The following is a 16298-nucleotide window of genomic DNA, read 5'->3' on the forward strand; positions in this document are numbered from 1 at the left end:
GAATCTTTGAGTAAATAATGTTTTTGAAGCAATTATCAACAGGATTTCATGAATGGGAATTCAACATCATTGAGCTCATGCTGGCACTGAAGTGGCAAAGATCATAGCAAAGAGGACAATAAGCACCTTCCTTGGGGTACCATAGACGTGTAAGAAGTGTTGATTGAAGAACACACATTATGCTAATTTGTATAAATATCAAGACAAACTGATGATGGTAGGCAAGGAAGTGAGTTCCTAGGGTCATTAATGTTTGGAATGAAGCTATGCTTCAAAAGGAAAGGGAAAATGAATGATCATCTGCATTTAATGAACTGAAAGTAAATGTTATCAACAAATATCAGTCTGCTATCCAAGATCAAAAAGGTGATATGTACTGCTGTTCATAGGAAAGTCAACTCCTGATTTCCTTAATAGTATATGTCTCAATTAGGTCTAAATTTCGCCCAAATAAAGACCTCTATCCATCTATCTATGTACTAGCAAATACTTTACCCCTAATTGATGATAATATTTTGCCCTTCTTAACTGAGAAAGCCAAATGAGACAGCCAGCCCTTCATATGTATGAAGGATTATATGCATACCTTTTTAATATCTTCCAGAGGGAAGGTATGTCACACAGGGAAATTTTACTTTTGTTGGATTGTTACTGTTTCTATTGTTTTTAATATTGGTGATATTGATTCCTGCTGAGTCACTCAGTTGCTTATATTGATGATGAGCTTATTGCTCATTTTATACATATATGATGCTCAAAATGGAGGATGTGGAGCTATTGGCTGTTAAAGAAATAATCTCAAGGAAGAAGATCCTAAGGCCAATAAAAATAATTACGAAGAACTCCTATACCAGTATTTCGGTCACCAGGTGACCATCAACGGGGAGAAAATCAAATAGGGCACTTGAACTTGGAGGAGGAATGTGCACCAGGCACTGTCCAAAGTCAAGTGGGTGTTCAGGTCGAGGGGGGAGGGGTGAGGTATATATACCTGGAGGGGCAGGGGGGGAGGGGTTAAGTGATGGTCCGTAGGTGGGGGGGAGTTTGTTGAATATATGTAATAATGTTTGTTGCATAATAACTGTGGTGTTACCTTTGTCGGCATTAATGTAATAACAATCTTTATTTCTAAGTTCCTTTATGAGTGCGCGTTCTAACGGATCGTTATGCGGTCTAGTGTTAAGTTTGGTGCTGTTGCGTTCCAACTGTAATTGGCAGGCATGTCTTACGAATTGTTTCTCGGTATCTTTAAGGTGTTTAATGTGCAATTCTATGTCCACAACTAAATCTTCGGTGGGGGGATATTTGTATGGGAGGCAATGTTTTAGGCCTTTGTTCAAAATGTTGTTTTCTTCATCAGTGAAATGTTTGGAGGAAAGGTTCTTCGTAATTATTTTTATTGGCCTTAGGGTCTTCTTCCTTGAGATTATATATGATGCTGTTATGCCATTCCTGTTACTTGATAAATTTATATATGACATACATATGGTGCATAGTATACATTTTTCACACAATAAATATTGGTAATATTTGGGTTCCAAAACTTCACAATAGCATTACAAGTATGTGTTGTGAAATGCAATTGTGAAAAGCTAGCAGGTATTCAATGTAATTTCAGTCATTGATCACTTAATAAGCTTAATTAATGAACTTCTGTCATTGTAAGGGCTCCTTTTGTTGCACACTTATTTAGTGTATACAAATGGATATCTCTTTACTCTAGGAATTATATCTACTTGCATCTAATCATATTCTTTGTAGTATACCTACTCATAGTTGCATTTTTTTATCCAGGGACATCTTGAAATAAATATTTAATAAACCATATCCAACATTATTATTATTTGAACCAGAAAAGATCCAAGAGAGATGGGGGGAATATATGCATAGAAGAACTGTATGGTAAAGAACTTAGGTCAAGAAGGTCAGACATAGAAAGTGAACATAACATGAGGTTCGCTGGGAGCCAGGCTTACTCAATGGTGAGTCAGAAAGGGAATTAAGGTAAATGAAATCAAATAAGACCGTGTGGAAAGACAAAATTCCTGTGGAACTACTTAAAGATCTAGGAAAATGTTGGAGGGAGAGTTTTTAAGGACTAATTAATAGTAGTTATGAAAGAGGAATTTGGCCCGAAGACTTTTTAAGATCATTCTTAGATACTATTCCAAAAAAGATGAAGACAGCTCTATATTTGAGGTCTAAAGATCAATTAGTTTGATTACGCACAAAGCTAAAGTGGTTCTCAGGATCATCAGCAAGAGGATGGAGAGGAGAGAAAATGATTACTTAGGTGATGATAAGTTTGGTTTCAGGAAGGGGAGAGGTACACTTGATACTATTGCAGTAATGAGATCACTAAAGAGCAAAAACATAGAATACAATCAGGATGTGTTTGCCAAATTTGTAGATCTTGGCATTTGATAAGAGTGAATTGGGAAAAACTGATGAATATATTGCAGAAAATAGGAGCAAATTGGAGTTATAAGAGACTAATGCACAACCTGCATATGTCTGAGATTACTAAGCTGCAGTGGGGGATTGAGAGCCCAGAAGGACGGTGTTAAGAAGGGGAGTAAGGCAGGGTTTTCCATTATCACCGGTGCTGTTCAACATATATGCAGAGAAAATGATTAAAGTGGCATGGGAAGAACTGGAGGTAGGAATGAAAGCCGGCAAGGAATTCTTAAAATCAGTTATGTTTGCTCATGACCAAACTTTATATTCTCAGTCAGCCAAGGGGTTGCAAGCATTGCTGAGTGAATTGGAAATTCAGTGTGAAAGATATGGGATGAGAATAAATATAAAGAAAACAAAGGTTATACGGTTTTCCAGAAAGAGAATTGCTAAGTAGAATTTTAAATAGGAGGGCAAAAACTAAAGCAGGTGGAACAGTTTACCTATCTTGTAAGTGTTCTGAACTAAAATAGTAAAAGTAGTGGAGACATAAGGAGAAGAATTGCATTAGGCAAAGAAGCTTTCACGAGGAGGAGAGAATTGATGACAGGGACATTGAGTATGGATGTTAAGAAATGGCTCATTAAAATTTGGATATGGAGCATAATTTTGTATGGCACAGAAACATGGTCATTTAACAGAATGATGGGCATAGATTGGAGGCTTTTTGGATGTGAGTGTGGAGAAGGATGTTGAAGGTTAAGGGGACAGAAAGGGAAATAAATGAGGAGGTCCTAGTTATGGTGGGGAAGGAGGGGGAACTTTTAGGAGAAATCATATGGAGGTATGAAAAATTGATTTAAAGCATATTGATTGGCAAAGGGATTCTGAAGACTTTGATAGAGGGGAGAATGTTAGGCAAATGAGGAAGGGGTTGGAATATGTAGGATAGGGATGTTGGATGGGATGAAGGGAGACAGTAAGTACATGGAGTTGAAGGGGGGCTTCTTCTAGAGTAGGATTTTGGGTGGTGATCTTTTGGGAGAGACAAGAGAGAAATCGTTTGGCAAATTGTGTCTATACAAAACCTACCTTAACTGGTAGATTACCTTGTAATAAATAATAATATAATTAATTATGTGTTAAATCCTGATTTTCATTTATAATTAAACATCAAATTCTTGGAAATTCTAAGTTATCAGCTTATGGTATGTATGTCACAATTGTATAAACTTCTGAAGATATCATTCACTTGTGTTTTTCTTGCCCTTTGATAAATCAATATTCCATGAATAATTTTCTGTCAATTAATTCATCTTCTGGATAATAATTATTATTGCTGTCATTGCACACAAATAATCAAAAAATAATGCTTCAAGAGGCAATTTATTTGTTTAGCGAATAATTTTGAAAAACAGAAAAATAAAGGATACAATGTAGAGGCTAAACAGTTGCCATGCAATAAATAGGGAGCCAGTATATTTACAGGGATAATGCTGGGTGACCATATGAAGGGATTTCAGATAAGGATTTTTGACTTACTGGGCTGATGCACCAAGCAATTTTGTATGCGTTCCCATTCCTTTTCCTTAAATCTACGTTCTAATACCAATAACCTTCCATAGCTCACTCCGCATTAAACCCACTAACAAACAACAATACCTCCACAAAACAGCTGCAAAATATCGCACACTAAATGCTCTCTTCCATACTCAATCTTTGCCCATGGTCACCATATCTGTAATAACCCAAACTCCCTGGGCACATTCCTCCACGATCTACATAATGCTCTCCTACATCGATGTTACTCTGAATCCCTTCTCAATAAAAATACCTTTGAGACGTCATCTGCCCAATCCTTCCTAATACACTGACTCCCACATACTCTCCATTTCCAAAACATACAGCTCAGGAATTCAGTCCCTCAAGCATAATCTCAAAGACCTCTTCTCCATTCTGACAAGCCAAAAAACAGCTGCAAACATATTACTTAATTGTCCATCAGTTACTTTTAAATGAGCCAAACCTTTATCTAAATATGCCATCCACAAATCCACACCAGTACCCTGCAATAGACCAAAATCTAAAACATGCCCCATCTTCACCACTCCTTGCCTCCTCTCTCAGGATACCAATTCTCTCCCAACCTACGGTAGTCCCACAAGCACATACCGCAATATATTTTATTAACTTAATTGCATACTCTGTCCCTCCTTCTACTTTGGGCAGGGAACCACACGCCTCAACGACCATGTCAACAACCACTGCGTCTTATGCAAACCTTCTTCCACGTTAGTCTCTTTACCAGTATCTAAAGATGCTTCCCTCTAAAAATTTATATTCAACGATTGTTTAAATGCATCTTTTATTGCCTCCCTTCCCCATTTAGACGCACTGCTAAAACTCAAAACCCTCTAGTCAACATGTACTTGGTACCTGCTTGGACATAAGTATGAACCTTGGTCATTAGGGAGCACACCCTTCTTCTGTTGACCTGTAACCCTTTCGATCACCCCCAAACCCCTTATATGATCTGGGAAAAATACTGAGGATATTTCAAAAACTTTACTTATTTTTAAATCTGTCTTGAATAGAGGGTATCCAGAAATATATACAAAATCCAGATTTAATACTTTCTATCCGTAATGACAATAAACAACCTAGGTTTCTCTGCTCAGTTAATTTTCATTTTGGAAAGTATCTATAATGAGAACAATCCCATTTTTGGATACCTATAGTTTTCACATTTTTTTCAGAAATTGCAATTTTAGAATTAGAGAAGTAGTTGGATGAGTGGGGCATATTTATCGGGGCATGGTTAGAGTCGCTTACTCACCCGTAAGGTAGGCATCAGATCCGAAATTGAGCGGGACTTGGTCCGGTCTCTCCCTCTTCACCTGCTCGGCCGGGACGCTGCTGCCACCGTCGGTGCTATCCAGAGGCACGGAGCCCGCGCTCTCGTGGGACGACGCCGGTGGTGAAATGCGCAGGTCCGCTTTGTCCTCCCCATCGGCACCCTCCGACTCCCTCGGGACATTCATCATCTCCACCATGCCGTGGATAGGAGGGATTTCCGTTCCTTTTAGGAGGGAGAGAACGGCGAGATAAAATACGTGATCAGGACGCTTGTTGCGTAAATTCTCGATCGATTGGCATCGAGTGAAATTTCGTCCTTTGTTGCGGCATCATTCTTGCCGCAGACAACTTGTGATCCATTCGTCAAGCGGGAATGACCGAGAGGGGTGGGTGCGGAAATTTGACGACAGAAATCGCGCCTTTTGCTTGGCCATAAAAGTTTCGCGAAGGATGCGGAGGGAGTGTGGTTGACTTTACGTCCGAGCGCAGGAGAAGTAAGCCCGGCTGTGATATCAAGGGCCATCACGTGGGAGTAATATGTGGAAACTTTCCGACGCTTGATTGAATTTGAAGATCGAATTTGAAGTCCTTCGCATCCCCTACACAGAGGAAGTGAAATCAAAGAAATTTTCGAGAAAAGCGCCTGTGATAATGGCAATGACCAAAATATTAACATTATGCATATTAACATCACGAAAGAAAAACTGGAACAATTCGTAAGGCGTCTACTTCGTCCACTGCCGTTCATTTCCCTTCTGAGGAAATGAAAAATGACAATATACGGATTAAATTTACAACTCAATGACAGTTGACTCCTATTCATTGTATGAAGGATTTCTCAGATCGGATGACAACTTTGACTGCATTCAAAAAATCATCTTACAGCTATAAACTGAATTAAATTTTTTTGCTTTTGCCAATATTTTTCGTTTTGAAGTGTGCTGAAAATTTTTTCAATGGTCAATTCAAGGTACTCTAGATATTTGTGTAATTTTGATTGCCAAAGCATGGACAGTAGATATAACAACATAATTAATTAGCTCACTTTAGATATCGAGGTTTCAGCAATTCGTGAAATTTATTTGAATGTCGGTCTGGCTTATGAATCAAAATAAGACTGGAAATTTCCATGCTTTTCCTTCAACATGCTTCATTTAACTGAATGATGTATTCTAGAAGATACTACTACCCAGGAAGGAGGCCCAACATTGCGTGTACTTGCATGTTGTGGTTTGCGTTATTTTTAGTGATTACCACTCCGGAAAAAACGTGACCGAATAAAACAGTGTGCGGTTAAAGCGAGACCGGATGGAAGTGAGCCATGGGTACTAAATGGGGCAGCGGCATGATCAATATGACACAGCAATATTTTATATCGGATGATGTGGAAATCCGGTGAAATTCGCGGATATGAATAGCATTGAATATTGCGGATGCGGGGCAGATGTAATTTTGGCTTTCCTCGCAGGGGTTTATCGATGGGGATTTGTACCAAATGTTTCCTCACCAGGGCCGGAGTACGTAAGGGAAGGTTTACGAGAGATCAGGCCCAGTATTTCAGATATCCTCTCGTAAAAAAGTACTGCATTTATCATTGCTCCATTAAATTCATTATCAGCCATTTATTTTAGCAAAAAATGAAACAAAATTACGCTTAACGTGGACGAAGTAAAAAGTATATACAAAACAATATCACATTGAGGCATCATTAGGTTAATTTAGGCATATGAGTGTTAAATAATATTTTTAATGAAAATGCATTTGTGGTAATCTCTTTTAAACTACGAGGGTCATCCGGAAAGTAGTACCCGTTCGTGCCGCATGAAGTGCTGACGACGCGAGTAGCCGCTGGACGAGGTCAGATAGCTTCAGTGGCTTGTCTGCCTTCTCTGAGCCAAGTTGCGTGACGCTAGCATTGCCTGTGTTGCTTCTGTGATTGTTTACAATGTTTAAAAAAATTGAGAACGCCGCCAGTTGTGAAGTGAGGGCAGTGATTAAATTCCTCAATGCAAGAAACGTTCGCCCATGTGATATTCATCGCCAATTAAAGGAGGTGTATGGAGACAATGTAATGGACGAGTCGTCTGTTCGGCGGTGGTGTCGCAACTTCAACATGGGGAGGGGGAACACACACGACGATGAGCGTTCGGGGAGACCGTCTGTCATTACAGAGCAACTGGTGAGCTCAGTTGACGAATTCGTGAGGAACGATCGGCGCGTCACAATTGATGACATCTGTGAGCATTTTCCCAATGTTTCTCGAACAATTGTTCATGAAATTGTTAAACACCATCTGCATTATGCAAAAATTTGTGCAAGATGGGTCCCTCGCGTATCTCAATGAGCTGGCGGCGAAGGACTATGCAGCAGGAATACAGAAACTTGTCACACGTTATGACAAATGCCTTAATTTGCTTGGAGATTATGTTGAGAAGTAGTTTAAAGTATCCTCTTTCAAATAAAATTTTTTATGTTTGTTAATATTTACTTTTGTCTCTTTATTTCACGAACGGGTACTACTTTCCGGATGACCCTCGTATAATTACCAAGTAGAGACTTTTTAAGTTGTAAATTTTACTTAACTGATACAAATAAATTTTTAATCAATAAAAATGTTTGAGTTGTAAAAACCCAAATATTAATAGATAGAAGGTGACAGTTTTGTTACACACAGTTCTAATTTTATAACTAACCTTCAGTAAATAAAAAAAATCTCTCTTAGAGCGTGATCATTATTAAATACACGCGTTATATAGATCAAGATTGCAGGTATGGCAGTCGTCACACATATTTAACACTGGAAAAGACAGATTCCCGATGCTATGACGAAAATGTTAGCATGAATAATTATATTTTATAATATAGTGAAAACCAAAATTCCATCCCACCGATATGGTATGTAAAATCGCTTAACTTTAAGGGAAAAAGAGCATGTTCTCCAAAATTAATCATAAAATTGGTAGGAATTATTCCAAGATCTTTTTGTTCTGAATTTTAGTATTCTAGAAGTACGAGAGCACTTGAACACTTAAACTCAAGTTCTTGTGAAGCACGTGCATTAGTTTATCCCTTAATGACGAAAGAGAAAAATTACATGAGTAACGTTCTTTCAGCAAAAGAGGTGCCTAACAAGTAAATGTAGGGCCTCAGTTAATGAGTCGCCCACGGTGATCTGCAACTAATTAACCAAAATCGCATTTAGTAGTAATTAATCCCAAAGTACAGCATTTACCCCTTTCTTTTCACCCTTTATCAAATGAAGCAACAAGTCAAAACAGTCATTTTAACCAAATACGAATTCAGAGAAAGAACAAAGATATTCACGGTATACCAAACGGTAAATTTCGCATTTCAAAAGGACATCGACCGCCTTATAAACATACCCAGAGCAATACTGCTCATTTGGCAACCGTAATAAATAATTATGGTGTTTATTATAAATAAGGGTGGAATTGTTGAATATTAAATATATTAGCATAGAAATCAGAGCTCTGTCTTAGTAAAAAAAGAAATAAAAAATCTAGTTCTTTAGGAAAGGAAAAATACTTTTATTACACAAACTATACCCGATAACTGTACCTCAGTAGATTAAGAGTAATTTATTCTCCAAAAAATAAAATTCTTACTCTACCAATGTAATTATGGGTAGTATTGGCAGCATTCCATGTGGTATTAAGGGTTTGGAAAATAACCTTAAAAATATTTTGGTTAGCTATTTTGTGGTTATTGAATAGATGGTCCGGGGTAATTTCCTTGGCTATCCTTCCAAATAACTCGAACAACGCCGTGCGAATGTTTTGGATACTAGAACGTGGTGTGTCTTCGGAAGGACGTCGGTGGGCTCCATTACTCTGAATCTGCGAATTACATACGCCACATGGCTTAGTTAGTGGTGGCCTTCACTCTTATCTATCAAAATAAACTTCGGGTTGACTGATGGTGATTTATGAAGCAATGCTCATAAATTTTAGTTTTCAAAACACCACTTATCCCATTAGAAACCAAAGGAAAGTATCAAGAGTCATTAGAAATATCTTGTATTTATTTCGAAAAATATCTTTCGAATTCACTCGCAATTTACTAGTAACAAGTTAGAGATTTGTTTAAATAGGATATAATCATTATCCACTACCATTTCCTCCAAAGATAATTAATATCTTTGGTATAAGGCAGCCTAGGAATCACAGCTCGCTTCTATGTAAAAGAAATAAATATTTTACCGGTTTAAAACCCTAAATAATGCTTTTCTGGCAAATTATACCCTATATTCATACCTTACTAAATATTCCAATTAAATTATCCCAAGAAAAATCAAATTTTCACAAGAGTGTTTTAAATGTGAATTATATACCTGTAGATTGTTAACTTAAACCAAGTATATTTAATAGATTCAGGCAAGATGTAGTGGGAGTTCGTCGTAATGAGAAACAAATTTGCGCTTTTCAACAGATTTTGTGGAAATATGCGAAAAAATGTAAATAAGTTTCTCATAATAATTAACCCAAGTAGCTTTGAAAAATGTTTCAATTAATTATTTTCCGCACATTTGCCTCATACCAGGCTCCCCGTGCATGCCTCAAAAAACTCAATACCACACTGTCACTAAATATGTACCAATAATTCGTATTAAATCATATTTGATCACCAAAAACGATCATGAGAGTAGTAAAAGTATATCTAATCTATTTATTTTATCTTATCCAAAAGTCTCTTTTTTATTATGTTAATTAACCTTCTTCATATATTATTTTTCAAATTTTCCTCACATAGTTCATATACCCCCATCACTTCCATCGGCTTTAAATATCTGTAATGTTCCAATATCGTCTCATTCCAGGCCACATTTTCTAAGCTTTGAGCCCACTTTAGGCCGTATTTTCTGACCGCCCACGCTTCGGAACCTGCTGTTCAAGACGGTTAAAAGATAATCCAGGAAGTTCGGAGTTCAAAAGTTTGATCAATTTCTTCAGAAGTGGCTTGTATAACATCAAGAAAATAAATTTTAAAGAGGAGAAATTCACTGAAACTCGTCAATTTCTTGCTAAGTTTAGTGTGATATATCGGCCCTAAAACTCCTGTGACAACGGTAATGAAAAAACCTAGCTTAAATTTGGCTAAGGTAGAACCCACACCAAGTTCTATTACGAGCGCAGATTATTAGTTGGTTATATTGTACTCCGTAGTTAATTGCTCACTTGATTCCAGTTTCCAAAGAAACTCCATGCTCGTCCAATTTTATCATATTTCATCGCCAATCGACTCAATACTAGGAACTAATTTCGATAAACGGACACAGGTTTTGCCATGGATGGAATAAGCACACAGCTTCAGCCCAAGAAAATATTATCGTGAAGTTTATTAATAGATTTATGAGATATCTACTATAAAAAAGCAGAAGGGCGTGAAAGTCAGAAATGAATGAGGTTATTAATACAATCTCGGGAAAAAGTAACGGAAAATGAGTGTCTTGATCAACAAAACGATCATCGTCGGCGAGGTAAAAATGAACAATCCGTATACTGATTCGGGAAAGGACGAATGCAGAGACAATGTTCATGCCGACGCAGACAACATGCCTATAGACAACATACAGACTATCTTCACTAAGCCCTTACCATACCAAGCCATTTCTAGATTTTTTTCCCAATGATGGGCGCCATAAGGGATTATTTTCCTTCTAAATGCTGAACTAGTTGTAATTGCAGCACTTAATTAAATATGTACGATAATTTTCTCGCATACTTCTGGAGAAGGATACAGAACATTAGGTAGCATGAGAGAAAGACAAATAAAGACGTATTTGGGCATATTTAGGGGAAGGCAGGAAGTTAATAAGGTAAATTAGAAAAAATCGTAAAGGTTGCTGACTGAGACATCAAGCTAATACACTAATCCATTAATTTCATAGCGTTTTCAATACTCTCTACCAAAAACAATTCCACTCGCTACCAGATTGCTTCCATGACCTTTTGTCTAAAATTGTATTCTCTTTTCTTGGAATCAAACGTCTACTTAAGGACATTAATCCAAACCAATCTCCGGGGTCCTGATCGCGTATACAAGACGATGGCATCAAAAACAGCTTCTTATTTTGAAATAATAATTTATAAATCCCTAAATGATCCCCTTGCTATTGAATTATCTTAAATTTATGCCGCTTCTTTAGTGTGATTAAATTTGTTCGAGTGCATGATCGAACTGATAATTAAGTAGAAGTAAATATTATGATTGCACATTCATAGCTCATGACTTCACACCACCCGCCACACACCGTTGCGGCAACTTACGGGGTATTATATAGATTCTGAGAGAGAAGGAATAATGGCATTCTGAAGGCCAAGATAGAATGTTTAGATAAGGGCAATTAGATAACGTTGGTTCATGAAAAGAATGGGTATTCTATGTGCAATAAATAGAGGTAGACATTTCTTGAAGGAATTTATGATGAGCAAGGTTTTAGGATGTTTCAAGTTCTTCAGAAGATCACGAAATGTTTTAATAATTTTCATGGTCCATTTGTGATCTATAGGCTACACGGTAATGGAAATAATAACCACACTGTTACGGAAAAAATAATTCCGTTAAAATGAGGAGAAGCCAACGCCTTCGACCATTTAATGGAGGACTCATTGGTCTCACGATCAGGTTAACACATCGGTTGAAAAAAACAAGAATCAAGTACAGACGGGCGAGCAAAACCTCACCGCACCTGTCCACTCACCGGTTGTGCTGATCACCTGGATGGGCTTGACCTTGGGGAATCTCCCGAGGGGTCGGATGGGCCGCGGCCTCTCTGGCGGCCCGCCACCTTCCAACTCCCGCGCCTCATTCTCCCCTATCGAGTCCCACGTGGTGGCGCGGTCCCCTTGGCCGCTCCGCCCGATGACCGTGGCCGTGTAGTACTTGGGGTCAGAGGGGTTGACGGCAAATGTCCGGTCGGCGTCCGCCTGCTCCACCCGCTCCGGGAAACGGTAGGTGAACCCTAGGCCGTGGCCCTCCCTGGCCGGGCCCTTGGGTGGAGGTGGCGGCGGCGGCAGGAGGCCCTCCTCCTCGAGAGCGTCCTCGTATCCTCCGCCAGTCTCCTCCTCATCTTCGTCCTCCCCGCCCGGCAGCTGCTGGACTCCAACCCTCGAAGAGGAGGGCAGCTGCTGCTGTTCCTGCCTTGACTTGGTACGCCCCCCCGCCCTCTGTAGGTAGGCCGTGATCTGGTCTATCACGTAGTCCTCCGGGGTGACGTCTGTTCGGGAGAAGAAGGGAAAGTTGGAAATGTTTTAGCCTGGTTGGCAGATAAAAGTTATCCCCCAATTAACGTGAACGTCAGACGTGGCGTGTAATTCAAATGCATCGTTTTCAATAGATGCCTGAGAGCATGTTCCAACTTAACTTAAACTTAAGGTTAGGGCACATTAAACAACAGAACTCAACGTAAGAATGTAACTCAAGAAACACAACATAAACTGGGGTTGGTATATACCCATAAGAGAGGATGGGTATGTTCATATTGTTCCACAAGAACGTCGCGCAACTTCATGTAAGGTGAATCAATTTCATCTTCGAAATAGTTTCATCTTTGAAGCACGGCTTCCACCCCGACAAAACTATGGATCAATAATTGCAATATTCACGCAAACAATTTAAACATTTTGCGAGGAACAACAACAAACAGGAGAAGCATACAATGAGTTCGAAATCCATTTCGAAGTTTTCGAGCATCAAGTGTGTGGTACTATTCCATACTCACGATGAGTGGGGGAAATCATCAAGAAATAGCTGGTGTGTTCCTATTGGTAGGCGTAGAGAAGAGAAAAAGGAATCGGTTGAACTTGTAGCTTAAGCGATGCGAGAATTAGAATTCAAGTTAAGTCAAGAGTTAACGCCTAAAGTTCTTGTATTTCACTGCGACCTTGTCTTTATCAAAAATTTATCGAAGGATTCGATCGAAATTTGAAATTGGCATAAAACGATCTTGAGAGCTTCATATTGTTAGTTGTGTCCCGCTTGGCCGCTGACAGTTGTCGCAAGCTCCTTTGCCTTAGTGACGTGAATGAAACTACGAAGCCTATTACAGTTCCGTATCAATGAGATTACAGGTATCTTGGAAATCATGAGAGATGTGCGAAATCAATATGACGAAGGAAAAATGGAATGTTCTCATAACAATGTATTAAAACCTTTTCCTGGCTCTATTACAGATATCTATTCTGATTTTAAAGAAATTGTCCTCGTTCCTCCTTCACACGTTTAATATGCCTTACAGACCAGCCATTTATTGTTAGATGACTTTCCGATACACGTGACGCAGAGGCCATTAATTCAATCACCGATCATCGTATATAGGATTTATAATTTTGTCGTTAAGACGTGGAAATTGTGAGCACAAAATACTTTAATTGCACATTAATCTTAAGCGTCACTGTATCCGCGTTCATTTATTAAACGAATAATGAAGTTGAAACATAGTTGGTGGGGCAATGGGCAGAGAGTTCGGTGGAATTCCAGGAAATTCCACCGAGATGGAATCTCGTCCCTGTAGTCCAAGGAAGCAGAAAATTCAAAATATAACGCGGCAACATCCAACGTATAAGCGGTTGAAATTGCGATGGTGACATGGAGAGGGCTGGAGATAGGAATGAGAGCAGACGGAAACTAATTAAGTCAATTAACTTTGGGAAATTTCTAGTTTTTGAGAGCTACGGTAGACAGCCAAAGGATTGACATCATTTCTGGTCACATTATAAAATAAGTGAGAGGGTATGAAAGACGAAAATGAATTTGATAAAATTCTTTTAAAAAACAGGATTAAAGTAGTATTTTTGCAAACGCATGTTGAAAATAAAGTTTATAATTTGGTGTTAAGGTCTTTGAAATAAACACTGAAAAAAATACGAGCACGAAGTTAAAATATTGCCCATAGGTAAAAAACACGAAAAGTTGAAAATCATGAAAGAATATACAATACATTTTTACCTTTGAAATACTACGTGTTTATTGCAATATTGTTAAAAGTACCTCTAATTTTGGTCAAATTGGAATATTTTTGCTTGGAATGTTTTCAAGTTGCCAACGATAGTAAAGTGGAGAGAGACGAGGAATGGGATGAGAATCCATCCCATATTTCACTCTTCGTCTGTCCTCACATCACTCTTATTAAACATTGAAAATCTTCCATGATAAAAAATTGAATCGTTATTTTTACTGTGGTAAAAGCCAGAGTGATAAACCCGAATGTTTGTTTTATAGACGTGGATAGAGCTCATCTGGTACTAACGTAATCCCAATGGCGTGTTAATTTCAAATCGTTCAGAGTATTGGGAGCCAGCTCCTTTCCCTATGACGTCCCGAGGTTTTCTAGGAAAACCTCGATTCTGGGATCCGAAATATCAATCATGTTTAGGGAAGTTTGGGTTACCCAAAGTCACCAGGGGTTGAACTTGGGCCATAGTAGTCGCACGTTCTCACTCGTTAGACTACCAACTGATAAATTATTATTATATTTACATGTACCATCTATATCCTACTTCTTATTACTCCAGTGAGTATATTTTTCATATACTTCATCAAAAGTAATAGTTTTTGAATCCCATTTTTATCAATTTATTTCTTATTTATTTCTACTTTTACAGCTATTGTAATTTTCATCCTTCAGTCTTATTAATACATGTGTTACAGATTTATTGGAAATAATGGTAAAACACATGTGCTCCTCATCCAGACAAGAAGTTCTGTACAAGAAGGCAACACAAAGTCATAATTTCACACCAAATAGAAGGCAATTGTCAATCTACTAGTCCCCACACGAGGAGGACGTTTGCGTCTTACAATCAGGTAAATCTCTTGGTGAAACGAAATGTGAATGTAACAAAAACATGGAACCGCATCGAACTTACACCATCTCAGATTACTGTGGTAACGAGAGCTCAATATTATTATGTGCGTATTGCTCGTGATACTTAATCACATTATGAAGAACAACATTCCCTGTTTTACGAGATGTCACACGCTGTGATTTTTCGGATGCCAGAACGTCGCGGGAAACTGCAGGTGGCCAAGGGAAAGGAACTGGATGAGAGCGCGTGAATTCCATGGTTGATAGGACTTTCAGTATCGAGTTAATTCTGCTCTCACCTAACCCAATCTTCGTGTTAATGTATATAAACGTGAAGTGAGTGGGGAGGGAGTTTTCGTCAATACACGTGAGAGCTGCCTGTATGAATGTGTGGGGTATCCAACGCTCACTTCTTTCACTTAAGTTTGAGAAATTTTATCGGTACACTTAAATAATGATGAATAAAGAATAAGACTGCCATTGCTGAAGACGCAACAGTTGAGAGGTGATTGTATCTCACGAAGTACGCGATCATATTATTCAAAAATGCAACGAATTCACACCTCTTCTCTTAGAAACTACTTTTGCACTGCTATCAAAATGATGGGCATCTGAATCCATCTTTCTTGCAATGCATTAAATCCCATTTCGGTCCAATGCCGAGCCAACGACATCGTCGTTGAAGAAGGGTGGCTTAAATTCCTGATATGGGAGCATTTCAATGTGATGTCGGAAGTAAGGAAAAAAAGGATCAATTTCTATAGGGGAGAAATAACGGAATGACGTTTGGACCATATTATGCCATTGCCGTATTTCACTGCCATTTTTTCCCACTTGCCCCAGAATATGTGGTGAAACTCGCTGGGTAAATTGCTGAGAGATATTTTTCCTGAAAATCTACTTGAGTCAAACGATCAATAAATCCAAAGTGAAAAAAAAAGTTCCTATCTTAAATGGAAAAACAAATGAGAAACATAATCGTATTTTTTCAAACATGCATGAAAAATAAATACATCACGTCACGAATGAGAGAACGCCGAGGCATTTAATTTGATTTTATTTCAACATCTATCCGAATAACACGGGAGGTTGGATTTTAAAGAAATCTGGTCAATTTAAGTTGACAAGTTTTGACTGATTCTTCGAAGCCATAAGAATTGGCATTTTCAATGAAACTAAGGGACGTAGGGACGTATTATGGCGAGCCTAAGAATGAGTA

General features: G+C 38.4%; 1 protein-coding gene across 3 annotated transcripts in view; it reads right to left on the reverse strand.

Annotated features, from left to right (window-relative positions):
* Positions 1 to 16298, reverse strand: part of LOC139691872 (uncharacterized) — a 694584-nt gene that overhangs the window by 202142 nt on the left and 476144 nt on the right. For all 3 annotated transcript variants that reach the window (XM_071589794.1, XM_071589793.1, XM_071589792.1), the window contains exons 3-4: positions 11975 to 12490; positions 5234 to 5476 (exon numbers count right to left, since the gene is read on the reverse strand). In XM_071589794.1, coding sequence (XP_071445895.1) covers positions 5234 to 5476; positions 11975 to 12490 — 759 coding nt within the window. The remainder of the gene's footprint in view (positions 1 to 5233; positions 5477 to 11974; positions 12491 to 16298) is intronic.

The sequence above is a fragment of the Hetaerina americana genome, unplaced genomic scaffold (genome assembly GCF_022747635.1).
Source record: "Hetaerina americana unplaced genomic scaffold, ioHetAmer1.1.p SCAF_4, whole genome shotgun sequence".
NCBI classification, from domain to species: domain Eukaryota; kingdom Metazoa; phylum Arthropoda; class Insecta; order Odonata; family Calopterygidae; genus Hetaerina; species Hetaerina americana.